The following is a 27,412-nucleotide window of genomic DNA, read 5'->3' on the forward strand; positions in this document are numbered from 1 at the left end:
TCTATTCACATCTTTTGCTTTTACCTGTAAACCTGGTACCTGCTCCTGTGCCAATTGTAATCAATTGTGCACCCTCTGGGCAGTGGATATTGCTGGCTCAGGTGTGTTTTCAATATTTGATTTCTTCAAATTTTCAAAGCATCAAAGTACCAAAATATAGTTTTTTTTAATTTAGCAAGGCATGTACACAAAGATGAGTTACTTGTACAGTTAGAAAAATCAGGGCATTCCTTATTCTTAATGGAACATCAACATAAGGTTAGTTGTTGTGTAATTACCATCTAAAGCAGGGTGGGCAACTTCTCCAGTCGGGTGGGCAACTTCTCCAGTCGGCTGGCCAGATTTAGGAAAATGAAGTTATTGGTGGGCCGGATTATTACATGAATAACATTCAATATCTTAATCACAGATATAGACGGATACAGTCGTCGGGCCAGTCAAAATTCCTTCAGGGGCGGACCCGCCCCAGGCCGTATGTTGCCCACCCGATCTAAATTGTCAATGTCTACTTGAATTCCGTCTTCCAAGACTTTTGTTATCATATTTTTAGTTGCTGGTTGTACATTTTGGGGACTATTCTTATGAAGCTCTGACTACTCCATCTGAAATCACAGCTAAAGAGGTTTTGACAGTTTTATTAAAATTTTGCACTTCATTTTCAACTGCATATTATGTAAAGTAAAAAATGTGAGCCAGAAACCAAATTTATAAGCCAGATCCCTATATTCAACGAATTCCCTTTTTTAGATTTTAAAAATGGACGAAGTTTCCAGCAAGTTACGAAAATTAAGTTGCTTTGATCCTAGCTTGTTTCTTTGCTATGACAATGGAAAAGGTTTTAAAATGCGACTACTTTGTCGGCCATTTAACCACGTGATTGATATAATTTGCGATACCACGTGATTGATATAATTTAATGTGTGTGTGATATCTTTTTATAGAAGTTCAGTTTTGTATGAACGATAATCCTTTGAACTATACGGAACATGGTAAATAGATGTCTGTGAATTTATCTCTCAATTTGTTTAATTGACGTACAAGCTCTGGACAGTGGCTCGGGAGCGCACATTAGGGAAGTGGAATGGGTCGAGATTATGGCACTCTTCAGCTTTTGTGTTACATACGTAAAAGTCGATCCAGAAGCTGATAGAGAATGAAAAACGGCAGTTTCGCTGAAATTGTGATCTTTTCTATAAAATACAGACACTGCATTAGTCGGTTCCACAATGCCCCCATTTTTTGGAATGTGCGCCCTTGTGTTGTTAGAGACTTGTTGCCCGAAGCTTGAATAACGTTGTCATGTTAATGATGACATATTGAAGCGTATTCGAAGGTGTAAACGGTCCCAGATCGTCCGTCTTTATAAAACTTGCATGGTAACTTGTTTTTTTTTGTGATTTATTAGGAAAGATAGTCGCAAGAAGCAAGAGAGTTCGAGTGAAAAGCCTAAAAAAGACGGATTACCGAGCGATCGCTGAAATACGTTGGACTGAGGTGTTAAAATGAACTTCTAATGTGTAATCATCATACTATCTCATTGAGGTTTTTCTTTGTATGTAAATACAATTTTTATTTCATACTGAGTTATCTCTTGTTCATAGTTTGAAAAACATCGGCAAAGACAAAAAGCGACTCAAGCAGCAAAGGAATGCTTATCGGAGCAAATCAAACTCTCGTCGAACGTTGATAAGGAATTGTGTTTTGTTGAAGACCATTTTGCTGCGAGTGATTGTAGACCCAGCCGTCGAACAGCAGTTGAGAAGTATTCTCGTGCGAAAATCTTACCTAAAACATCTAGTTTTGCTAACGATAATGTTGGTTCGTCAGTCTCTTCAATTCCTTGTGAGACGGCGAATGCTCGGGAAAATAAAAATATAATTTATGATTTGAAAGAAGAGGAGAAGACGCCGAACACCTTTACTTCAGATGCGCAATACATTGACAATTCATGCGATGAGATTGCCCATGCGTCTAACAACGGGAAACTGGTTGTTTCTGAACCAAATGTTCATAAATCATGTTCAAATATCTCAAACGATAGCGAGGAGAAAAGAAACTGTCTTGATGACAAGAGTTCAAATGTCATTGCCACACGATGTGGGTCAGAAAGTACGATCCAAAGCTCTGAGCATGACTTGAAGGACGAAGACAATGAAGACCGTACTTGTGATGTCACTAATCATAATGTCACTAGTGATGTAGCCCCGCCACCGACGATTGACGAAACGTCCTTCAAGTCATGCGACTTGAAGGACGAAAACAATGAAGACCGTACTTGTGATGTCACTAATCATGATGTCACTAGTGACGTAGCCCCGACGAGTGACGAAACTGTAATTTGTAAAAATTACATGAACTGTAATGTAAACAAAAACGAGGAAAGCTCCTTTCTTGATGATGGCAGTACAACTGACATTAATAATGACCGTATTTCCCGTAAGGCCGAATCTAGCATCAATATTCCTTGTTCTGCCACGTCTTGTGCAGGCTCACGTGATCTCTTGGGGCATCGTGTAGAGCGCTCCGTATCTGTGCAACCAGTTTTGAAAGATCAAGGATTACTTAGGGATGAGACCCTTGGACTGCAAAGAGGAATGCGGCGTTGCGTATCGGATTTAAACGTACGTTACTCGTACACGTGTGCTGCGAACTGCGCAGACTCAATAGACGATAACACTGCTTCTTCAATTGGTTCAAAAGTTATGTCGGAATCAGATCTTGTAGATATAGACGATGTGCTACGAGTCACTGACATCCATCTGCCAAAAGTTTGTGATGAAGAAGTTATATTTGCTATACCTGAATGTGACAAGTTTACCGGACCCACGTGGACATTTTCTAAGCGCGTTGAGAAATGCGTGAGGAAAATACTCGATGTGAAACTTGATTATTCTAAAGTGGAAACATTGATAGCTGACGAGCTCTGCTTGATACTGTATGAATTGATGGAACATGGTCTAAAAAAGACGATTTTTGGTCTTTCCTTGTTTTCAATTGGTGCCAATGTGTGGGTTGTCTGTCAAACTGTGTGCAAGGTAAAGTTTGTTGCATAAAGTACGTATTTAATGAAAGTGCATATGTGACGTCACTGTGTTCAAGGTAAAGTTTGTTGCATAAAGTACGTATTTAATGAAAGTGCATATGTGACGTCACTGTGTGCAAGGTAAAGTTTGTTGCATAAAGTACGTATTTAATGAAAGTGCATATGTGACGTCACTGTGTGCAAGGTAATATTTGTTGCATAAAGTACGTATTTAATGAAAGTGCATATGTGACGTCACTGTGTACAAGGTAAAGTTTGTTACATAAAGTACGTATTTAATGAAAGTGCATATGTGACGTCACTGTGTGCAAGGTAAAGTTTGTTGCATAAAGTACGTATTTAATGAAAGTGCATATGTGACGTCACTGTGTACAAGGTAAAGTTTGTTGCATGAAGTACGTATTTAATGAAAGTGCATATGTGACGTCACTGTGTGCAAGGTAAAGTTTGTTGCATGAAGTACGTATTTAATGAAAGTGCATATGTGACGTCACTGTGTGCAAGGTAAAGTTTGTTGCATAAAGTACGTATTTAATGAAAGTGCATATGTGACGTCACTGTGTGCAAGGTAAAGTTTGTTGCATAAAGTACGTATTTAATGAAAGTGCATATGTGACGTCACTGTGTGCAAGGTAATATTTGTTGCATAAAGTACGTATTTAATGAAAGTGCATATGTGACGTCACTGTGTGCAAGGTAAAGTTTGTTGCATAAAGTACGTATTTAATGAAAGTGCATATGTGACGTCACTGTGTGCAAGGTAAAGTTTGTTGCATAAAGTACGTATTTAATGAAAGTGCATATGTGACGTCACTGTGTGCAAGGTAATATTTGTTGCATAAAGTACGTATTTAATGAAAGTGCATATGTGACGTCACTGTGTACAAGGTAAAGTTTGTTACATAAAGTACGTATTTAATGAAAGTGCATATGTGACGTCACTGTGTGCAAGGTAAAGTTTGTTGCATAAAGTACGTATTTAATGAAAGTGCATATGTGACGTCACTGTGTGCAAGGTAAAGTTTGTTGCATAAAGTACGTATTTAATGAAAGTGCATATGTGACGTCACTGTGTGCAAGGTAAAGTTTGTTGCATGAAGTACGTATTTAATGAAAGTGCATATGTGACGTCACTGTGTACAAGGTAAAGTTTGTTGCATAAAGTACGTATTTAATGAAAGTGCATATGTGACGTCACTGTGTGCAAGGTAAAGTTTGTTGCATAAAGTACGTATTTAATGAAAGTGCATATGTGACGTCACTGTGTGCAAGGTAAAGTTTGTTGCATGAAGTACGTATTTAATGAAAGTGCATATGTGACGTCACTGTGTGCAAGGTAATGTTTGTTGCATAAAGTACGTATTTAATGAAAGTGCATATGTGACGTCACTGTGTGCAAGGTAAAGTTTGTTGCATAAAGTACGTATTTAATGAAAGTGCATATGTGACGTCACTGTGTGCAAGGTAAAGTTTGTTGCATAAAGTACGTGTTTAATGAAAGTGCATATGTGACGTCACTGTGTGCAAGGTAATGTTTGTTGCATAAAGTACGTGTTTAATGAAAGTGCATATGTGACGTCACTGTGTGCAAGGTAATGTTTGTTACATAAAGTACGTATTTTGATTCAGTTGATCCACCACCGTTATTAAGGGTATGCGACTCGAAAATTGTGCTATATAGATTATATTTCCATTGAAGAAAATGACAGCGTACCTTTTAAAACAGTTTATTCGCATCACTTTTCATTCTTGAGATATTGTACTTCATGTAATGTCCACGTTACACAACATTTGACGTCATATTGCATGATGAATATTTGAAAGAGCAAGTATATTTGCTGATTCATGTTACGTCCAGGGAGGCCGGAACGTCGATAATTGGGGGCGAATATTTGTGTATGCGTGTTTTACTAGATTACTTTTTAAATCAATTGTTTTTTAAGAGCTGTGACTATGAATACATGAATATCACCCCCATTTTATCGACCTTCCAGCATCGCTGGTTGCTTCAACGGAACAGAACTACCGCATTGTGAAAAGTTACATAGGATGTTTAAAACTGTACAGTGACGTCATCCGAAATGACGTCACAAGCTGTGTAATGTGGACATTACAAAAACTGCAATATCTCGAGGTTGAAAAGACTTAAAGATATGCATAAACTGTTTTAGAAAATACACTGTCTTTTGAAAGTTTTGTTGAATGAAAATATAATTTAGATAGTAATATTTTTCTCAAATCATATGCATTTTAATTTCTTTTGTTAAGTATCCATTCGCAGGTCATGTCAAAAATTTTTCTTTGTTGTTGACTTGCTTTATGTTGTGATGTAATATAATTGAAAATGGCCAATATTCATCACTTGTTTGAATTCAGAATATTGTAAGAATGACTGTAATAATTAAGTAACATACCAACTGTATATATGAAATTCTTGTTTAGGTAAGCAATGTGGGTTTGAAAACAATCGAAGGGATAAAAGAGGGCAGTTTGAGACAGAAATTTCATCTCTTCATTCGGGAATGCATTCGCTGTAAAAGTTTGAGTCGTTGGTTTGAGGTATTGTCGAGTGAAATAGTTCAAAAACAAATCATGAAGTATTACGAAACTAGTGCCGCTGTTTTAGAGCCCGAACATTCTAAAGCAATGGAGCACATGAAAATATACCTAGATGCTTTAAATGATTTAAATCTAAAAAAACTCAAATTGCCGAACATACGCCATAGGGAACAACAAACATTCTTGGTTAGCATCGAGTGATATGCCAGAGTGCTTTTTATCGATCGTTTTTATACGTATGATGTTTTTATAAAAGTTCAGAACTTGCAATGCAATTCAAATTTATCTTTTAAGGAGACTTGAATTTAGTACGTTTTTCAACTTGCGTAAAAACTTTCAAGACATACTAAATTGTTTATGTTGTGCAAAAGTCGTATTTTATTGCTCTTATGATTTTCTTGCTGTTTTTTTCAATGTCGTTTTAAATTCATTCTGTCCAGTTTTAAATAAATTTGTAAACGTCTATACGTATAGAAATGTCTATTGTATATAAAATTGGCCATTATGATTTATGTAACAAACTAAACTTTGAAAAAAGTTTTGTTTTGCTCGTGTTTTTCGATATCAAGTACAGTCTGGGGTGGTTATTTTATAAATGCAACTTTTTTATTTATTTAGTGATTATATCCTTATAGGTCGAGTAACTTTTACGCTTAAAATATTTAAAAAGAGTAGACTTAAAGTAATGATTACACACTTCCATTTTATATTATGCTCGCAATGTTTGTCATACGTAGAATTTCGTGCATGAAGTTTGTGTATAAATGTTTGAGATCATTTGAAATCTTCCCACATGACATACGTACGACGATATACGAAAACGTCATTTTGTCTTTATCATCTTTTACTACGTCCAATTTCCGGCTAATGATAGTCGAAATATTGCATTTTACATTGCCTCCCACGACATATTTACATATCTTACACAGTTCGCTAAATAATTGGCGTCTCTTTTCTTTGCCGCGCGACAAGAGATCGTTAAAAAATGTTATTTATTTGAAAGCCTTTTCCGTTTTAAAAACATTCCAGCTTAATGCTATGTTCACTCGCGTACAGCAATTTTATATATATGGATTTTGATGTCCTTCAGAAGGCGTGTGTTCCGTCGAAGTTTCATCAAAATCGTGTGTTCGAAATACTATATATTTGAAATGAACATTGAAGGTTTATGTTTTTGCAGATGAAATCTTAAAGAGCGAGGTAAGTGGTTTGAAGATAGGGAACTAAAGAATTCCTTTGAAGTTAAACACGCAACATTCACAAAAGCTACAGTAATAAGATTTACATGAGCAAAATTGGCAATCGAAATTTGTATTTTATTGAAATGAAGTAAAATGCAGTTAAAAATCGTAATGTTTTGAATATTATGAATATCTTAATCTTTATATGTATACTTTTTGCATAAACCTCTCTCCTTTCGATTTTAGACTTCAGTGAAAGATGCTATTTACGATACTCGTCATTCTATCATCAACAGTTTTTTCTTACTGTACAAACTAAGACCATCAAGACCACCTGGCTTCCCTCCTGGTCCTGCAACCCTCCCATTTATTGGTAACCTTCACAATTTAGGCACTAAACTGCATCTTCGTCTCGATCATCTGAGAGCCATATATGGTCCTGTTTTCAGCATTTATCTGGGTCGAACTCCCATTGTCGTAATAAATAGTGTCACTGCAGCCAGAGAGGCACTTCTCGGACAGCGGGATACTTTCTCCGGTCGACCATACCCCGAGGAATTGCCTTATGGCTGTCAGTTGGTTGGAAATGGTGGCAAGAATGTTGGTTTTGGTGATTTCACAGCGAAATGGAAACTGCAGAGAAAAATTGCCGAGTCAGCTTTCAAGGAATTTTTAACAAAACAATGGAGGATCTTATGCACGTTGAAGTCGAGAAACTTCTCGCGAGACTACGTCCTCGCGTGGGAGAGCCTCTTGACCTTGCTCCTGAGTTTGATTTGGCCATATTAAATATCATTTGCTCTTTATTGTTTGGCGTTCATTATGATCACAACGATGAAGAGTTTCGACGGATTGTGTATTTTAACACCTGTTTTACAGAAGGTTTAAAACCTGGTCAGCTCGTCGATGTGTTTCCCTGGCTTGCCAACTTCCCGTTACCAGGCCTTGAGAAACTACGAGACGCGGTTGCAATCCGTGACGAAATATTGCATGCAAAGTACACTGAACACAAGAAGAATTTCGACAGGCATAACATCCGGGATTTGACTGATGCGATCTTGAAAGCAAAAGAGGAATTCGTTGACTGCGAAGACGAAACCTTTCTGACTGAAGATCATTTAATTGCCATACTGGCGGATACTTTCATAGCCGGATTTAAGACAACTGCTACTAGCCTTAGATGGTTATTTGTTTACATTCTCAATAATCCGGCCGTACAACAACGCATCCACAAGGAACTTTCTTCCAACTCGAAACCTCCTACATTAAAAGAAAAGCCAGGACTCCCATATCTTCAAGCTGCTTTAACTGAAACATTAAGATGCGCCAGTCCCGTTCCAATTCCCATACCTCATAGGGTAACAGTGGACACACGGCTTTGTGGATATAATATCCCCAAGGATACCACTGTGTTCCTAAATCTCTGGGGTATCAACCACGATCCACATTGGTGGCAAGAAGCAAGTGAATTTAATCCAGGGCGGTTTTTTAACGCGCAAGGGATCTACGTGGCACCGTCTACTCTCAGATCTAGCTACATTCCTTTTTCTACGGGACGGAGAGTGTGTCCTGGGGAGAGTCTTTCAAATGCCATACAGTTCTTGTTTGCTAGCAGTCTCTTGCACGAGTTTGTTTTTGAAATTCCACAAGGAAATGATGCTCCAGACACAGAAGAACTGACAACGGCGGTCTTGGAGCCCAAACCTTTTAACGTCGTTCTGAAAAGACGATAATTATTTTATTTTTTCTCCCATTTTGTAAAGGTTCCCGCCTAGTTTAAAATAAAATGTGTTCAGTTCACCCCACTGAAGTAATTGTTGTGAATTTAACGTATTGTTCTACTCATTTTGAGAGTTTATTGTGGATGGATTTTTTTGCCCAGCATTGTGTCCAATAAAGGAAATGGTTTGAACCCGGGAGTATCGTTACATGTTTGTGGATGTAGATCGTCCTGGTTAGTAGAGTCCTTAGAAGGACTGTTGGTGTTGGTGTTGACAGTCGTTTCGACAACCTTGACTCTGAAGATGACTAGCGCTAAGGCTGTCGAAATGTCTGTCAACATCAACAGCAACAGTCCTTCTCAGGACTCTACTATAACCTGGACGATCTTCATCCATCCACAAACATTTATTGTATGCGATGTTGTGATACATAATCATAACCCAAAAAGCAATGCTCAAATTGAATGCAAACATTGATGAACTGGCAAGGACTAAAGAAAACTGCCGTACGGGTTTTTTTCTTCTGATTATTATACATTGTGTACTGCCTCGTTACTCTGGTGAATAAAACATGAGTAAGAAATGAGAGGATGAAATGTTCCCATTGAAGAGAATGCATTAAAATACTTGCGATGCGCGTGAAGCTTTTCGTTTTCAAAGATTGAAGTGTTTTGCAAGCAGCATATAATCGTCAGAAATCTTATCAAATATGATTTAGAAATCAGCTGCATTTGTTTTAGGGCCGGAGGGTCCCTTGAAAGATCTATTTCTTTGTTGCATAATGTGTTGTATCGACAAATCTCGTGTACGTAACGCGTGTCCATTTTGTATTTTTAAATTCAAGCGTCAGTCATTGATAGTTTTTGCATTTTGCCACCAGTCGATGAAAATCCTAAACTAGAAGACGCTACTAGTGTTATTTTAAAGCTGGGAATTTCATCTCAACTCAAAGTCCACACTAGGATATTTTAGCCGTTATCATTTTAAAATCTCGAAAAGAGGAAGGAAAACGAAGAACTTCAATAAACTGTGGTCAGGTTGGAATGTTTTATTTAGCATGGTGAATGTTAGAATTTGTGTTCAATTGATTGTCAGCGAGCTTAGGATGATATAACATTGACCAAATTTGAGCGCGAAAAGAGAGAAAAGGCACACAGTGTATACTTTGCATATAGTCGAAAAAAGAATAAGGAAAGTTATACACGAATCTTCTTAGTAATTCACTCACAGAAAGCGTTTATTTTGGCGACTAACTGATGCAAAGAGTGTGCATCTTTGATGAACGCACATGTTTTTGAAATGTTCATTTCAACCGAGCTAAATTTCATAAAGAAATTCGCGCTCATTTTCCAAAAACTCTTGGATGAACTAAATATTGTTGTGATGAACTAACGTGGGCCGTGGAAGAATGAAAACGAGTTGGTGTCAGTCGAGAACAACTTTGCAAATGTCAGTGTTATCGGCGTACCTGTCATGGCGAATGTCTTTTTGAAATTTTCTAAATTATGTTATAGTACATTTCAAAATTAATGCTTAATTACTTTTGTCAACAGGATGGGTAGTTCTATGTCTTTGTGGAAAGAAGAGCTTGTTAACGCTTGTGATTACATAATGGTTGAAAAAATAGTGAGAATGCCTCAGCTTCTTCAAGATGAACGCTACATTCAGTGGTGTCTCTATGAAAGATGGTGTAGAAAACGCAAGAGTATCTCGAAGTATGTACACCTGCAATGCCCACTGGCCAGCGTACAACAATTCACAAAACCTGGACAAGATACATATGTGAGCCCTCGAGCAATTGACTTCGTTATCTTCAATTCAAGTAAAGATGACCCATGCAATACAAATGCCATTCCATTAGTATGCGTGGAAGTCAGTCTTGCGAAGTCGAAAAGAGAAAGTGATGCTCAGTTTCGTGAGAGATGTCTGAAAGATATTTTCCGATTGGCTTATTTACGTCATCATTTTAAAACTGGAAAAGCCTACTTCGTCATGTACGTATTTAAAGTGGCTATGAAACGAAAATTTTGCAACTTAAATTATGTCTAAAATGAGTAGAACTTTTGAAATGACAGTTTACTTTCGAAAACAATTAATGCATATCTCTTTTTATTCTCGTGATTTTGACGTTTTTTTTATTTCCAATTCATCCAACTTGTGACGTCATTTTGCCTAACGAGTTCTTACAATGTTTCAAATATTCTTCAGTTTCCTAACAACTTTATGTTGATACAAGTAGCAGTGCTGTAGAACTAAATTTATCAGATGGGGGCTCTCTTGTTAACAGTGCCCTTTTATAATTACCCATTTCAAAGGTAGAAGAGGGCTCCTCCCCCAAGCGCCCCCACTTCTACAGCACTGACTATTAGGCAGCATTTTATACCATTAACCACGTCACAATAAAGGGAACTCTGTCCTTGTGAATTAAAGTATCGTTAAATATACCTAATATAATTTTACTTCCATTATGCAACGTGACGTCACAAGTTAGGTGAATCGGACAAAACAAAAACCTCAATATCTCAAGAATTAAAAGTGATATGCATAAGCTGGTTCATTGGCACTTTGAAATTACTTAGAAATAGCTCAGCTTTCTAAATCCATTTGATTTAATTAAAGGTTTGGAACGGAGAAGCAGCTTTTGCAAGTCAACGAAGCGGTGAAGATGTTGAAAAGAAAAGAGTGTAAAATAAAGTGGAAGGATTTAGAAGAACTTGGTGCAGAAAAGGACTTGAAGAAAAATCTTGATTGCACGTGTCCGTCATGTGATCGCGTAAATATGTCGTGCTTGAAGAGCGTGGTGCCAAAACTTGAAGTCATCTACGAGAAGGTGGTGATGCATAAAGCATATTGGTGTAAGATATGGGAAATAGATGCTCCACCAAAAAGATAAATGAACTATAAAACTTTGAAGACTCTTTAGAGCGTTTTTTTGATTTTAGACTTTTTGCATCATACCATAAGCATTATGAATAAATAGATTCAGCAATTTATTAATTGCTTAACAACGAATGCTTTGAGCCAGGGATTATTGAGAAAAACTGTTGGTTTTGGTCTTTAAACTGACTTTTACACATCCTTACCATTTCTTGAGGTAAAGTTGACTACAGCTAGAAAAATGTCGAAAAGTCTGTCTCAAACAACAACATTAAAAGTCTTTCTCGGGTATGCACAAACCTGAACGATCTACATGTACAAACATGTTAAATTGCTTATTCAAATACGTTGAAAATAGCTTAATTCCTGGATATGTCACCACCTTCCAACTATCTATTACGTAACGTATCCGAAAATGGGACCTTTGCCATTTCACGCATGCGTACAAATACATCTATTTTCTTTAATTTAATTTAATGTCCAACATCCGGCGAATAAATAGAGAGATAAAGAACTCAATTTAGTACTTGAAACCAATTAGCGCTTAATCGTTATTTCACTTGCATTTCAAAGTGCAGAGTATGGCCTGACTTTCCGGCCTTGTCATTCTATTGTCTTTTTCTTGAACGAAAAGGACCATTAAAATGAGCACCCAAATCTTGTACACAAAGGTAAGAAATGTATTTGTTGTTTGGCGGCAGAGTTCTTTTCACTAACTTGTCATTTTACTTCATTTACTTGAATAAAAATATACACTGCTATTTATATTTTACTCCAGGGCGCTCGAGTCTGGCTACCGGATGACACAGATATATGGATTCCTGGTGACATTTGTCATGATTTGAAAAATAATATACTCAGCATCGAAACTGCTACTGGAGAGGTATGCTATCGAGGAATTTAGAATTCACTTATGTTTCGAGTTTGCGAACAGTCATTGTTTTCCTTTTGCAGCATATTTATTAAAAATTATTGGCTTAGATCCGGAAAGATTTCACTGTACTTTATATTCTTTTGTATTTAACAATTGTATTGTGATAATAAAGAGAAAGCTCTCTTCGGTGGTACTTCCGCTGTTAGTTTTTACTTTTTATAAGTTATTGTTTATTCTAGGTTTCGAAATGAAAGACGAATGTTTTCGTTTAGTAATTAATGCATTATTTTAGGTTTGGGCGACGGTGTACGTTTTGTATTATAGGAAAAATTCTGGGGTTCTGGTTTGGGATAATTGTTACATTGTCTTTAGGTTGTAACTTATGATGTTGAGAAGAATGGTTTTCCTCCTTTGCGTAACCCGGAAGTGTTGGTTGGAGAAAATGATCTTACAACATTAAGTTATCTCCATGAACCCGCAGGTACAGTGACAAACAAGTTTTGGCACATTTGATATTCTTATTTGCAATTGATATTAGTTGCAATGCCAGCTTCCTTAAATAGTTTCAATGTGCAAATTGTTCTGTGTTCTCTCATTGCATGACAACATAATGTTCAAATCATGATACATCACAACAAAAATTGCCTGCTGGTTATGATACTGATTGATATGGCATGAATATGTATGTGAACAAACCCTTAAGTGATATCTCTTCGTGATATTTTCAATATTGCTCAAAATTTGGCTTAGAAATTAATACAAGTCTTTTTCTTCCCTAGTTTTGCATAATTTAAAAATGCGATTTCAAGAATATAATACAATATACACATATTGTGGTAAGTTTTATAAACTATTAAATGCCAAAAAGATCATTTTAAGTGATGTAGTTTTCAGTAATTTTCAGATATTTATATTCTTTCTGTTTTGTGTTTCATTATTTCTTCCACAGGTATTGTTTTGGTGGCAATCAATCCTTATATGGAAATACCTCTGTATGGTTTTGACATCATTTCTGCATACAATGGTGCTTCAATGGACAAAATGGATCCGCATATCTTTGCTGTGGCTGAAGATGCTTTCAAAACAATGAACAGGTAGTTCAAGTTGGGATAAAAAATATATTTTGCATCTATTACATGTTTGTTGATGTAGATTGTCTATGCTGTTGGTGTTGATGTTGAATGACATTTTTTGACATCATTAGTCATCTTCAGAGTCAAGTGAAGAAGGCCACCGCTGTCCGAGGTTGTCATCTTCACTTGATTATGTCATTGTAGGTTGCTGAAATGTCAGTCAACATCAACATGAATAGTCCTTCACAATACTGCACTAACCTGGACAATATACATCTAGAAACATGTGATGATACTCCTGGGTTCAAAAAACCATTCATTTTATAAGAATGTGTTATTACTCATGCTCATATGGAAAATGAAGTAGGTAATGACAAATTACAACAAACAATGTAGGGAATCTAGTCTTGCTACCATTTATAAACCAATACTTCCTTATTATTTTTTATGCCCATATATTTGTTTGTGTTTTTCTGCTCAGGGAAGATCAAAACCAATCAATTATTGTGAGTGGGGAAAGCGGAGCAGGGAAAACGGTTTCAGCAAAGTATGCTATGAGATATTTTGCAGCTGTTGGAGGCTCTGAATCCGAGACTCATGTTGAAAAGAAAGTGCTTGCTTCAAATCCTGTCATGGAGGTACTTAACTGTCAGTGGCAGATTTGGGGACATAAATTCATATAGGCATGTCTTAATCTGTTGAAACAATGGATTTCAAAGGAACTCAATGGGGCAGAACATGAATATATGAATATGTGCCCCCCCCCCCTCAATTAACGAATCTGCTACACCACTGTTAGGTATACATAGATATGTAATATGATATAATATGTAGGTATATTTATACATTTATTAACTGAAAGATGTTTTGAATAAAGTATTTGGTCCTGACTTGTGACATATTGGTCAAACACTTTCCATGTGAGACTTTTTGGGAGGTACTCTGCCCATATCTTTTTGTCTGCATTGTATGTGAACTGCCAAGGTGAAAATTTATTGAATTTGTTCCCAGTCTTCCAGACCAAGGTTACACTAGGCTACCTAAAGAAATGTCTTCATGTTTTAATGCATCGTGTAATATTGCAGTCATTTGGCAATGCAAAAACAATACGCAATGACAACAGCAGCCGATTTGGAAAATACCTCGAGATCAATTTTAATCGCGCTCATCATATCATCGGTTCGCACATGCGCACTTACCTCTTGGAGAAGTCACGTGTTGTGTTCCAAGCCCCCAACGAACGCAACTATCACGTCTTTTATCAACTCTGTGCTCACGCTGATGAGAAGAGATTCAAGAATCTGAGACTTGGTGAGTTTGGTTTTATTCAGGTTTGACTTTTTGCTGTTTATCATCGTCGTATTGTCAAAATTCCCATGACAGGTCGTCCAGATGAGTTCTTGTACCTGAACCAGGGCGAGAACGTCTACATAAACGGTGTCGATGATGCTGAGCTGTTTGATGAAACATGTGAGGCGTTCGACATGCTTGGTGTTCATCAAGATCTACAGATGAAGATATTTCAAATTCTTGCGAGCATCCTACATCTGGGAAATGTTAAAATTAAACTCCTCTCTCTCTCTCTCTCTCCTCTCCTCCTCTCCTCTCCTCTCTCTCTCCTCTCTCTCTCTCCTCTCCTCTCTCCTCTCTCTCTCCTCTCCTCTCCTCTCCTCTCCTCTCTCTCCTCTCTCTCCTCTCTCTCCTCTCCTCTCTCTCCTCATCTCTCCTGCAAAAAAAAAATCCAACTATTAAGAAAAATTCTAATTAATTTTACTGTCTTTTCGATAACATTTGTCAATTTCAAAAAACCTTTTCCATTTTTAGAATGATGACTTCCACGTGACCGTTGCTGCCTTTTTACTCGGCATCGATAAATCTCAGTTTCAAAAATGGCTTTGTTTTCGCAAGATTGTCGCTCACAGAGAAATCGTCATTACAAACCTTAACCTAGAACAAGTAAGGCCAAGACCATCATTCGTTGCTCTCTGCTGGCATACGTAGTAAGATGAAATGTTTTTGTGATTTATCAAGGCAACTGTTGCTAAAGAATCCTTATCAAAGCATATCTACGCACGAGTTTTTAGTTTCATCGTTTCTAGCATCAACAAAGCGCTTATGCCTTTAGATCAAAAGCACATTCACTCTTTTATCGGAGTTCTTGATATTTACGGGTAAATTTATAGTCTGTTCTGTTTCTACATTGCTTGCGGTTTTTTATTATACATTCTACTTGTCTTTCTTGTTTGTTTTAAGCTTTGAAACCTTCGAGTTTAACAGTTTTGAACAGTTTTGTATCAACTACGCGAACGAGAAGCTTCAACAGCAATTTACGATGGTTAGTTTTATGATTTTTGTACATTATTTTATCGATAATTTAGTCCAACTTAACTTTCTCTGTTGCTGTTCTTGGACTTAACTTCTTTGTATAAGCAAATAAATAGTTTATCGGCAGTGTGTTTCTGAAAGAAAGTGTCATCGTAAGCCAAACCTATATAAAATATTTTTCTTCTCTGTAGTGACGTTCATATGCCAAAAATTTCCTCCAAAATTGTTTGTTTACTAAAAGCATTGCACAAAAGCCAGCCGCACGGATATCTTACTCTTGTTTAGTTATTTGCATTTTAATTTTTTTCCAATTTATCCTTTCCTTTTTTCACTTGATAACTGAAAAAAAATGAAATCATTTTATCTTTTTGCGTATGTATTTGCGATGTTTCTTTCCCTCATAAATTTTCTTGTGCGGTCAAAAAATTTAATGGCAGCATGCTGCCATTCTGGCGAATTTTCACAAGCCTCGAGTCGTCAGAATTAATCTCATACTGAATATTTTCATTGTGTGGTTCGGAAAATGTGTCTTCCAAATATTATTATTCCCCTTGAGCAGTTTTATGACGGTATCATTTCAGCATGTATTCAAGTTGGAGCAAGAAGAGTACGTGAGAGAAGCAATTGATTGGTCTTTCATCAACTTTTACGATAATCAACCGTGTATTGACTTGATTGAAGGTAAACTGGGGATATTAGCTTTACTCGACGAGGAGTGCAAGGTAATGCTGTGTGTGAAAATGGTTTTGTGTTTATGTTAAATTTTTATTTTCATGTCGTCACGATGAGCCATAAAAAAACTTTTACATAACAAGAAATGGAACAACTATTGTAATCAGCCGTGAAGAGTTTTTAACAAAAACAGAGGGAAGCTTTATCAAAATAAGTTTGTCTTATGCATGTTTCATAGCGTTTGTCCCGAACTTTGATTTTTACGCGGGAAAAATCAAGGATGTGCAATTGAACTGTTATTTAAACTGGAGCGCTAACCCATTTTAAAGCCAAAAACGAACCTAGTTTTTCTGAGTTTTAACAGTTCCGTGATATTATTTTGGAAAATTAACGTTGTATATAAAATACAATAGCGCAAATTGTCATGATAAGTTTTAACACACGAGCTCTGCTGGTTATTAAATGAAAAACTCACATGTCAATCCATCCTAGTTGCCTGTATTGCATGGAGGTAGCGTTCTATGGTGTACCTATTATCAGAACAGCACAGACAGTTAGCTTTGTACGTTTCTTACAGTTGACCAAAGGATCCGATGAAAACTGGATTCGTAAATTATACCATGAACATATCAATAAGAAGCCAAATGCTCATTTCAAAAAACCTCGAATGTCCGAAGTGTCGTTTCTTATCGTTCATTTTGCCGACACTGTCCCTTACGAAAGCGATGGCTTCCTCGAAAAGAACAGAGACAGTGTGAACGAGGAGCATCTTTTACTTCTTAAAGCAAGCGAGGTTTGTTTATGTTATGATTATGTGCGGTGCATATTCCAGCAAGGTATTTACGGTTTTTCACTCGTTCCCAACAATTAAAATGACATGGCGTCATTTCTATTACGACGAAATGACGTCATGTTATTGAAGTGGTTGGAAACAAGTGTCTTGCTGGAATAATGGCGGCTGTGAGGACTCGGTGCACACTTGACCTTCTGTATAGTTATTATTCTGTGTTATGATGAGGTATGTATATATTATATGGTTTAACTATCTCAAATATTTTATTACATATTGTGTTTAGGACAATTTTGTGGGTGAATTATTCAGTGAGCAAAGGTCAGCGGTGCCTGCTCAACGTAAGCGTGCGCATACAAAAGCACCAGTAATCGCATCATCTGCTAAAAAAACTGTCGGCTCACAGGTGAGAGGAAATGATTACATTTAAAAATATCATCAAAAAAACAATGAATCTAGACATCATTCTACTTTTTCATTTCGTGTCCAGGTATTAAGAAGGATACCCACATGTTGTCATTTTGTACCTATTTTATAAACTTTGTTATTTGCTCTTATAGTTCAGAGATTCTTTAAAGAAATTGATGGAAACCCTCAATTCAACTACTCCCCATTACGTGCGGTGTATAAAACCGAATGACGAAAAGAAAGCGTTCACATTTGATTCAAAACGAGCAATGCAGCAATTACGAGCCTGCGGTGTTCTGGAAACGATCAAAATCAGTGCAGCGGGTTACCCATCAAGATGGTCCTACTTGGATTTCTTTTATCGTTATCGTATGTTGATAAAGTGGAATATGATAGAAAAAAACGACCTCAAATGCTGTTGTGAAAATATTTTAAACACCTTGTTGAACGTAAGTGTGCAATAATGTTCGGGAAGAAATTTGTTTGCGTCGATTAGTGACAGCTTATAGTTTGAACAAATGAAGTTAAAGGTTGATTAGGTACTCTTTGGATATGGGATTTAAGGTGGATTGGGTGTGGAATAAGGATTTAAGGTGGATTGGTTGTGGAATAAGGATTTAAGGTGGATTGGGTGTGGAATAAGGATTTAAGGTGGATTGGGTGTTGGGTGTAAATGGGATTTAAGGTGCAATAGTGATAAGGGTTGAAACAGAGCGTTGTGTAGAATGAGGTTTGGTGTAGAGTGGGTTTAGGACGGGACTACTAGGGTGGTTTTGTGCATCAACATAATCTTTTTGTGATATATTTATTCAAGACAAAGACATGTTAAAGAGAATAGTTTGAACCCAGGAGTATCGTTACATGTTTGTAGATGTAGATCATTCAGGTTAGCAGAGTCCTGAGAAGGACTGTTGGTGTTGGTGTTGACTGACATTTCGATAACCTTGCGGTAACCTTGACTCTGAAGATGACTACCTCTAAGGTTGTCGAAATGTCAGTCAACAACAACAAAAAGAGTCCTTCTCAGGACTATACAAACCTGGACGATCTACATTTACAAACATGAAACAAAGACATTTCCTTGTTTTACGACACAATTTTCTCATTTTCGTTGAGATTATCACTTCTTTGTTGTTTGTTTCTCTTGATAGGATCCTGACAAGTATCAATTTGGTAAAACTAAAATATTCTTCAGAGCTGGACAGGTAAATTTTAGCCAATCATATCGTTCGTTGTTTTGTTTTTAAATTTTTCTTATCCGTGATGGCAGAATTATCTTGAAATGTTATAAAGAGTGAGCTACTTTAAACTAACCTCTCAAATAACAATCTCTCTGATCAACTTTAAATTTCCAAACTGTGAAGGTCGCATTCTTGGAGAAGCTCCGTAGCGACAAGATATTCAAGAGTTGCGTCATTATACAAAAAATGATTCGTTGTTGGATTGTTCGTAAATGGTTTGTGAAATTAAGAAAGTCGACCATCGTCCTTCAATCCTTGACGCGAGGACATCAAGCGCGCAGGTTATCTTCACACTCCCGTTGATGAAAATAGTTTAAGAACGTTTTCTCATTACATGTTTGTGAATGTAGATCGTCCAGGTTGGTATAGTCCTGAGAAGGACTGTTTTTGTTGTTGTTGACTGACATTTCAACAACCTTAGCGGTAGTCATCTTCAGAGTCGAATGAAGAGTCATTTGACTCTTCATTTGACATCTTCAGAGTCATTTGCTCTGAAGATGACTACTGCTAAGGTTGTCAAAACGTCAGTCAACAACAACAAAAACAGTCCTTCTCAGGACTATACCAAACTGGACGATATACATCCACAAACATGTAACGATACTCCCGGGTTCGAACCATTTACTTTATACCGTTTTCTCATGTTGCTCGTCGACAAAATAAACCAAGTTTTTGCGTCCATGTTTCAAACATGTCATCTTTTTAGATTTGTGAAACACTTACGTCAAACTAAAGCAGCAATCACCATTCAGACCACATGGCGATATCACAAAGCTCGAAGTCGATATTTACGCATGCGCTATGCTACGCTTATCATTCAGTCCCACTACCGAGGCGGACGGGCGCGTTTATTGAAGAAACGATTGCTCTACGAAGTGAAGGCGATTGTGATTCAACGAGCGATTCGTACTTTCCTCGGTCGTAGATCGTTCCTTTCCGTACGTAGAAAGATAGTTTTGATCCAATGCTGTGTGAGACGACTAATTGCACAACGAGCGTTGAAAAAACTTAAGGTACTTTAACTCAACTTTTTCTGCATTGTCGCTTCACTTCTCTTTTACTTTTGTTTGTTCTTTATACCCTTCAAGATCGAGGCTCGTTCCATTGAGCATTACAAAAATCTCAACCGTGGCATGGAAAACAAAATTATCACACTTCAACAGAAACTATTAAGTACAGTGAGTATTATAGTTGGATTTTTGTAAATCCAATGGGATAAACATGGATATTTATTGATACGAACGAGACCACAGAGTAAAATCTTTAATGTGACTATAGCTCATGTTTTGTTTTTTCCGCTTTAGACTCGACAAAAGGAAGAGTTAAATGGGAAACTACAAGAGCTGGATGATCTTAGAATAGAACTAAATGCTGCTAAGATTTGGAAAAGTGACTACCAGACAGCCAGTGCAACTATAGTTGAATACGAGAAAATTATTAAGCAATTGCGACAAGAGCTTGCTGTTGTGAAGTCGGAGAAAGATGAAATGTTGAAGAAGGCGAGTAATGAAAGAAATTCTATTGAAAAGGTATGGCGAAGTTTATGTTTGGGATGTTGATGTATACGTTAGGAGTGCTGAAGTTTATGTTTGGGATGTTGATGTATACGTTAGGAGTGTTGAAGTTTATGTTTGGGATGTTGATGTATACGTTAGTGCTGAAGTTTATGTTTGGGATGTTGATGTATACGTTAGGGGTGTTGAAGTTTATGTTTGGGATGTTGATGTATACGTTAGGGGTGCTAACGTTTATGTTTGGGATGTTGAAGTATACGTTAGGAGTGCTGAAGTTTATGTTTGGGATGTTGATGTATACGTTAGGAGTGGTGAAGTTTATGTTTGGGATGTTGATGTATACGTTAGGAGTGCTGAAGTTTATGTTTGGGATGTGGATGTATACGTTAGGAGTGCTGAAGTTTATGTTTGGGATGTTGATGTATACGTTAGGGATGCTGAAGTTTATGTTTGGGATGTTGATGTATACGTTAGGGGTAAAAGGAGTCATGAATGAAAAGGTTAATGCTAGGGATATATATAGATGTGGAGGGTTAAAGATAGAAAAAAGACTAGGACTTAGGTTGAGTACATTAGGGATATGATTGTGTACATCAGGGTATGGCGTAAACTCTAAGAAGAATAGAAATAGAACTTGCCTTTTTGAAATTGCATGCTTTAATTAATATGTTTTTGAGGAATGCGAAAGATTGCGAGAAGAAAATACCAAATTAAGTGAAGATTTAAAACTGTGGAAGGAAAACGAAGAAAAACTAAACAAAGAAAAACAAGGTACAACAACTTTGAATGTTATCTTTTTTTCACAGTTTTCACATGCTTATATATATATCGCACATTTATCTTAAGATCAGCTTCTGGGACAGTTTGAGATCGAGAGAGGTCAGTTGTTGGCAGATATTGACGCCGAAAGACTGCACCATCAGCGCATTCTCAAGAATTACGATAGATTACAGCAGAGATTTGAGAATCTGCAGGACGAGGTAGAAATTCTTCAAAGTCCTTCAGAAAGTCCAATGAAAGACGAACTCACAGGTACTGGACAATGTCGGGGTTTTTTTTGTCAACTTTGCCAAAGGCTGGTATGAAAACTTTACTATGTTTTGATCTGTCTTATCTGCTATGATGGTTTGAGGATTTTCCTATCAATCCAATGATATTACGTTCCTAGACGCAAGCATTGGTTTTTGTTATAGTAAACACTAAAATATTCTTTTTTTGTAAGAAACAGCAGAAAAGGCTCCTGTGGCTGTACGAACTAAAGAAGAGGATGCCCTTATTGCTGAGCTAAAAGATCGCATAAAGAAATTGGAGTCGAGTAGACAAACAGCAAATCAAACTCCGACCAAAGAGATGCCGTCTGTTGATAAAAATGAATCACATAACAGTGAAGATGATGCATCAAAGAAAATCATCCGCGCTGTTGATTTTCAATCTTTAACAAAAGAAAACAAAAAACTGAACAAGGAACTGAGTATCTTTCGTGATATTGTGAAAAAAAGGGACTCTTTGTCGGAGAATGCCGTGAGTGAGTCGATTATAGCGATTAAGGAGGAAAATATCAAAAAAATCACTAAAGAAAGAGACTCGTACAAGCAGGAATATCAAAAGTTTCGCGCCGAACTCATTCGTTTCGCGTCCGTTTCCAAAGACCTGTCGGATGTGGAAGTGAAAATGAACAACAATCCCGACTTAAATGCTTACATTTTGCAAGCGAGTGCGTTGAAGCAGGCAAACGAAGTTCTACAAAGAGAGTTACAAGATTTACTTGTGAAAGAAACTGACCTTCAAAACGCCAATGATAATCTATGGCACGAATTAGCCAAGTTGAATGTTGAAAAGGTACTCATGGGGGGGGGTCACAAAATTACATTTACATATCATACTTACTTTTTGATATTTTCAACAGAACCCCCTCTTGGCCAACCGCACGGACTGTATCATGAATAAATGGACATGTACTGTTGTTATTAGTGTAGAAATCCTTTGACTAGATTCCACCAACTTTTTATCAAACTTATTGTCACAGGTTAAAAAAGGAGAAAATCATTGCTTTGCCATGGACGTACAATATGAAATATCACGATTAGTTGAGGAAAATTTGGTAAGCCTTCCTTTGAGATATCTTAAACCGTATGTTTGTTTATTGCAATTAATTCATCGTGTTCTTTTCTGTCATTTCCAGGATTTAAAAGAACAAATTGAAAAGCTGGAGGGACGATTGAAGAACCAACAGCAAAACACGTTAGGAAAGAATGGTCCGGACCATTTTCGGTTACGCGCGACGTCATGGAATAAAGGTTCGTGGGTTCATAATACATCATCTGTATTTGTGGAACGTGAATACCTCTTGAGGAATGTTGCAGTCATTTTTGAATTTTTTTCAAAAGATGTTTTTGTTTTGTCTGATATAAATGCAAATGAATGAATTAGTTGCTAAGCGATGAGGAAGAAATTTAAATAAAGCATTCTTTGTTATTAAAACAAACCTAAGTACTACGAGATCTTTGAGTTGTACGTATACTTATCTACAATGTTTAACGTTCGGAATTTTTGTTGTAATATTTTCATTTTCTTTCAATAAGCCGAAACAGAAATAAAAAGACGAACTGGATCTTTATACAGAGGATCAGGAGATCCACTCGCCGGAAAGTTGGTACGATTTAGTTTTCGTTAATATATGTAATGTACAACTAACAACTATTGTTGGCCTGTAGTTTTGGCCGTAGTTTCGAAATCATTCATGTATTATCTTGTTGTTTTGAAATCTATGTAGTATCATTGTATGTGTAGAGTCTTTGTGTTCTTGATCGGCCGTTGTTTCGGAATAATTCGTGTATTTTCTTGTTGTTTTGAAATCTATGTAGTATCATTGTATGTTGAATCTTTGTGTTCTTGATCGGCCGTAGTTTCGGAATTATTCATGTATTTTCTTGTTGTTTTGAAATCTATTTAGTATCATTGTATGTTGAATCTTTGTGTTCTTGATCGGCCGTAGTTTCGAAATCATTCATGTATTTTCTTGTTGTTTTGAAATCTACTTAGAGTCATTGTATTTGTAGAGTCTTTGAGTTCTTGATTGCTGATTATTGCTTATTGCTGGTTGTTTTTTTTTTGCATTTTTTACTGCATTCTTTTAAAGGTGATGAATTTTGCTGGACTTTTGAGAAAAAATCCCAAGGATTTGGTGCGTGTATTTCATACTTTATCAAATGTACCACTTTCCATTAAAAATTGACGCTTCTTCTCTCGTTCGTCGTTGCTGACTATAACAGGCGACAAGACGTTCTTACGACAGTGGCAAAAACCTAGGAATGATCGAGTTTGAAATATCAGATGTGGATCTCATTATCAAACAGCTTATTTACGACATGTCACCTGACCAGGTTTCCGATCAGATCCCTGGACTTGCAGCCCACCTCATTTTCATGTGCGTGCGTTATTGTGATCACGTGAACGATGACGAAAAACTACAGACTTTGCTTACGTCAGCCATCAGCGCTATAGGAAACATCACCAAGGTAACGCGTGCGAGAAGTCATCGTGTCATGCCGTATGGAGTCGTAAGCTGTCGTCAGTTTTAGTCATCGCAGCAAAGCAATGTAGAAAATTTTTTTATGTCTGTTTTTGTAAATTGTGATCTTTTGCAAATAAGTCAATACTGGGAGTCTTTTCCATTAAAATTTTCAGTCAGAACTGGTTGGAGTAGCAAATGGTATTTTCTTGGGTTTGGATCATTTTGGTCTGTTTGGTGATCGTTTTTTAAAAGTCAATTTTTCCAGTGCCAATTCAGTTTTTTCCCTGTCGTTTACAGAAGTCTTCAAATGATTTCGACCTTCTTGTATTTTGGCTCTCGAATACTTGTCGTCTTCTTCATGATCTGAAGCAATACAGTGGTGATAAGGTAAAATACTTATGGAAATAATTTAATCTTTGACAGATGACATACAGTGTTATCCTTTTAGAAATAAAAAGATGTTTACTTTGTTTACACAGGCTTATGCAAACCGAGGAGACGTTTGGGAGGCCTCGAGAGTTCTCACAAACATCTCCGAGGTTTGCATAAGCTCGTGCAAACACATTAAATATCTTTTGCTTCTTTCATAAAATTACAAAATGCGAAGCAAATAACTTTGAATCAAGCGTTTTAATTTTCCTTTCAACATGTACTTATGATTGATTTGCAAATTCTCTTTTATTGGTTTATTTGATTGGTTTAATTGATTGGTTTATTTGATTGGTTTATTTGATCAGCACACGCGTTTTGTTGTTTTTATTTTACATTCTTTGTAAAGGGTTTTCAAATGCACAATACACCGGAGCAGAACGAACACTGTTTGAAAAATTTTGATCTCACCGATTACCGTCAACTACTCGACGATCTTGCTGTTCATATATACAACTATATTTTAACAGCCGTCTATGAATCAGTACTAGGATACATTGGTATGTTTATGGTTTGATAGGGATTCTTTAGGATACATATCCTTCAACAAACTTTAGCAATTTCATATTTTCAGTTCCAGGTCTCCTGGAGTATGAGTCAATACCAGCAGTTTCCAGCTCCAAACCATTTGGAAGAACAAACATCAGGCAACGAGCACAAAATGGTAACGAAGAAATCACTGTTAAAACTATCACGAAACATGTAAGTTATTTTAAAGCTTACGGTACTCCATGCTTTAGATTCCGAATTCAAAGCAGTATGTTTGCTGAAATGCCATTTATCTAAACAGATGAATTACTAAATATATGTATTACCATAATCGTCTTTTGCTTGTTCAATTACTTTCAATGAATTCTCATCTTTTTTTACTAGCTCTCGTACGTATTAGCAATATTAAACACTCACTGCGTTGATCCCGTTATCATAAAGCAAATATTTAGACAGGTAACTTCTCTTTTTTTCTTGTTTCGTACAAAATACACTGTTATTCACAGATTACTTGTTTTGCAAAGACACTGTTATCCTTAAATTGACTGTACAATAATATACCCTGTTATCTTTAGGTTAGCTGTCTAGCTATATACTGTTATCTTTGGGTGACTGTCTAGCAATATACTCTGTTATCCTTAGATTGCCTGTGTAGCAATATACTCTGTTATCCTTAGAATTCGTGTCTAGCAATATACACTGTTATCCTTAGATTGCCTGTGTAACAATATACTCTGTTATCCTTAGAATTCATGTCTAGCAATATACTCTGTTATCCTTAGAATTCATGTCGACACTGTTATCTTTATAAATTAAATGTCCTGTAATATACTCTGCTTAACACTTCTAAACCAAACTTGTGTATTCCAATCAACTTGTAATGAACTTTTTCACTTGAAGTTTCTTTTATTTTTTCATGTATAGATTTTCCATTTTATTGGTGCATCAATGTTAAACAACGTTTTACTTCGTAAGGATATGTGTCATTGGTCTCGTGGCTTGCAAATAAGGTGTGTTCTCCGTTTGGCTTAGTCATTTTCTTATTTTGTGAAAACTATTTTCAAGGGTGTTCTTGATGGTAAGTAACCAAGTAAAATGATGGATCAAAAAAAGAAATAACAATGAGTCATGTTAGAATTCTTTCTGCTGATCTATTTTATTCTATCATGCACTTTGTATTAAGGTTCAATCTGAGCGTGCTGGAGGACTGGGTTCGAATTAATCAATTAGACAGCGGTAATATATTGGACGGTCTTACGTGTATCATTCAAGCGACTCAGTTACTTCAAGTAAGCAAGAGCAGCATAAAGGATGTTGATGCTATTTGCGAAGTTTGTAATTCATTGAACACTATTCAGGTAATTCCACCAATCAAGGTTTATTAAAAAAGCTAAAGTGATTGATTATTGGTCCCAGACTCCCCGCAATATATGTTTATATTTTATCTGTTTTGCAGGTGCAGAAAATTCTTACTATGTACACTCCTTCGGGTGACCACGAAGCTAGGGTGCCTCCCGCAGTAATACGTGCCGTCGTACAGCGGGCTCATAACGAAACTGATCCCATGTATCTCATGGCCGACGCGAACAAAACGTACTCTGTGAAATTTGCATTTACTGCGTCAGCGGTTTGCCTTGAAAATGTAACTATTCCTGATTCAATAAACAGCAATTGCATGAAGATTATTTAGAATTGAGGAATGTTGTGGGACTCTTTTGAAATCCACTTTTCTAAATGAATTTATATACGTGACTTCGATAGTTGTACAACGTGACAGTTGTACGGTCGTTCAATGTAACATTGCCGTACATGCATCATTGTACGAATATTGCATGTAAAAATTTCTCATTCGTCAAGCAAAACTCGCGGTGTGGCTGTAAAACAGTAACACCAAAATTATTTATATGCCAAATTTTTTCAATTTAATTCGATAATATACATTTAATATAATATTTCTTCGTCAATTTTGCGGAATGTTCATTTACTTAAAATACTGTTTTAAGTATGAGCATTGTGACGAATTTTTACATTACTCACGGTAATACGCTTGCCCCAATAATATTAGTACACACCATTCGACAATTTTGCCCACTCTCATGAAGTGAGAGGTTTCTATGCCAATACCAACACAATACCAATGACAGATATATGATAACACCAAATACGCAGAGATAAATCTTGATTGTAGATAGTTTGAGATTGAGCTTTTTGTTGAGATTGAACACTTGATGGTAGATAGTTTGAGATTGAGGTTTTTGTCATCTTACGATTCAAAAAAATTTTGATTATAATTATCCGATAGCCGACAGTATTGATATATTATTGGGATGTATTTACTTACATCATTTCTGAATGAAGTTCATCATTATGTAAAAAGCATATATAAAAGAATTCTTCTAAGCCCAATAAAAAAACGATGGTTCGTTCTTTGTCTGTCAATGTTCGTTTAGTTGCCTTTAACGAAAACAAAAATTGTTTTCTATTAAACTATCTTCATTTCGAAGAAAGTTGTGTAAAAAAATCACAAAGTTCCATCTTACACGGATGGATCAAAAACCATATTTTATAATTTTGCCAATCAGAGTCGAGAAGCTCGTCGAAATCAGCCAAGAAATCAGGCTACAAAACGACTTTCAGAACTTACAATCACTCTCAGATTCACTCACTGCTAGAGTGATAAATTTAATAACGCCAGAAATGTT

At 36.5% G+C, this 27,412-nt stretch overlaps 3 protein-coding genes across 3 annotated transcripts; all 3 read left to right on the top strand.

Annotated features, from left to right (window-relative positions):
* Positions 1–53: 53 nt before the first annotated feature.
* On the top strand, positions 54–6,309 carry LOC124450418. Its single transcript, XM_047001074.1, has 8 exons — positions 54–101; positions 176–258; positions 551–622; positions 748–835; positions 942–989; positions 1,406–1,494; positions 1,602–3,035; positions 5,486–6,309. Exons 2-8 carry the CDS (start codon positions 241–243, stop codon positions 5,801–5,803), a joined length of 2,067 nt encoding a protein of 688 aa, XP_046857030.1. The 5' UTR covers positions 54–101; positions 176–240; the 3' UTR covers positions 5,804–6,309.
* Positions 6,310–6,671: 362 nt separating this feature from the next.
* Positions 6,672–8,583, top strand: LOC124452291 (steroid 17-alpha-hydroxylase/17,20 lyase-like). Its single transcript, XM_047002870.1, is given in 4 exon segments — positions 6,672–6,726; positions 6,783–6,802; positions 7,030–7,479; positions 7,482–8,583. Coding segments are annotated over 4 exon segments (1,560 nt in total). The 3' UTR covers positions 8,517–8,583.
* Positions 8,584–9,235: 652 nt separating this feature from the next.
* Positions 9,236–27,149, top strand: LOC124450428 (unconventional myosin-Va-like). Its single transcript, XM_047001086.1, has 37 exons — positions 9,236–9,541; positions 10,058–10,498; positions 11,124–12,052; positions 12,160–12,264; positions 12,628–12,736; positions 13,035–13,091; positions 13,205–13,349; positions 13,810–13,966; positions 14,414–14,639; positions 14,712–14,924; positions 15,151–15,284; positions 15,360–15,499; positions 15,582–15,663; positions 16,235–16,375; positions 16,903–17,118; positions 17,402–17,521; positions 17,676–17,972; positions 18,675–18,728; positions 18,888–19,045; positions 19,471–19,777; positions 19,853–19,942; positions 20,069–20,293; positions 20,956–21,049; positions 21,125–21,310; positions 21,501–22,117; positions 22,305–22,379; positions 22,461–22,575; positions 22,861–22,931; positions 23,418–23,462; positions 23,551–23,796; positions 24,090–24,179; positions 24,571–24,721; positions 24,796–24,923; positions 25,095–25,166; positions 25,635–25,720; positions 25,894–26,068; positions 26,167–27,149. Exons 3-37 carry the CDS (start codon positions 12,026–12,028, stop codon positions 26,398–26,400), a joined length of 5,388 nt encoding a protein of 1,795 aa, XP_046857042.1. The 5' UTR covers positions 9,236–9,541; positions 10,058–10,498; positions 11,124–12,025; the 3' UTR covers positions 26,401–27,149.
* The last annotated feature ends 263 nt before the right edge of the window (positions 27,150–27,412 follow it).

This window comes from Xenia sp. Carnegie-2017, unplaced genomic scaffold (assembly GCF_021976095.1).
Source record: "Xenia sp. Carnegie-2017 unplaced genomic scaffold, XeniaSp_v1 HiC_scaffold_24, whole genome shotgun sequence".
Taxonomy (NCBI): domain Eukaryota; kingdom Metazoa; phylum Cnidaria; class Anthozoa; order Malacalcyonacea; family Xeniidae; genus Xenia; species Xenia sp. Carnegie-2017.

Excerpts from the sequence above, each read along its gene's own strand:
- LOC124450418 (XM_047001074.1), top strand. Across the intron at positions 623-747 it reads CTGAAATCACAGCTAAAGAG|ATTTTAAAAATGGACGAAGT; the intron begins GTTTTGACAGTT and ends TCCCTTTTTTAG. Across the intron at positions 3,036-5,485 it reads TCTGTCAAACTGTGTGCAAG|GTAAGCAATGTGGGTTTGAA; the intron begins GTAAAGTTTGTT and ends ATTCTTGTTTAG.
- LOC124450428 (XM_047001086.1), top strand. The coding sequence starts at position 12,026 with ATGAGCACCCAAATCTTGTACACAAAG. Across the intron at positions 13,967-14,413 it reads CTTCAAATCCTGTCATGGAG|TCATTTGGCAATGCAAAAAC; the intron begins GTACTTAACTGT and ends GTAATATTGCAG. Across the intron at positions 17,973-18,674 it reads TTTTAAACACCTTGTTGAAC|GATCCTGACAAGTATCAATT; the intron begins GTAAGTGTGCAA and ends TTCTCTTGATAG.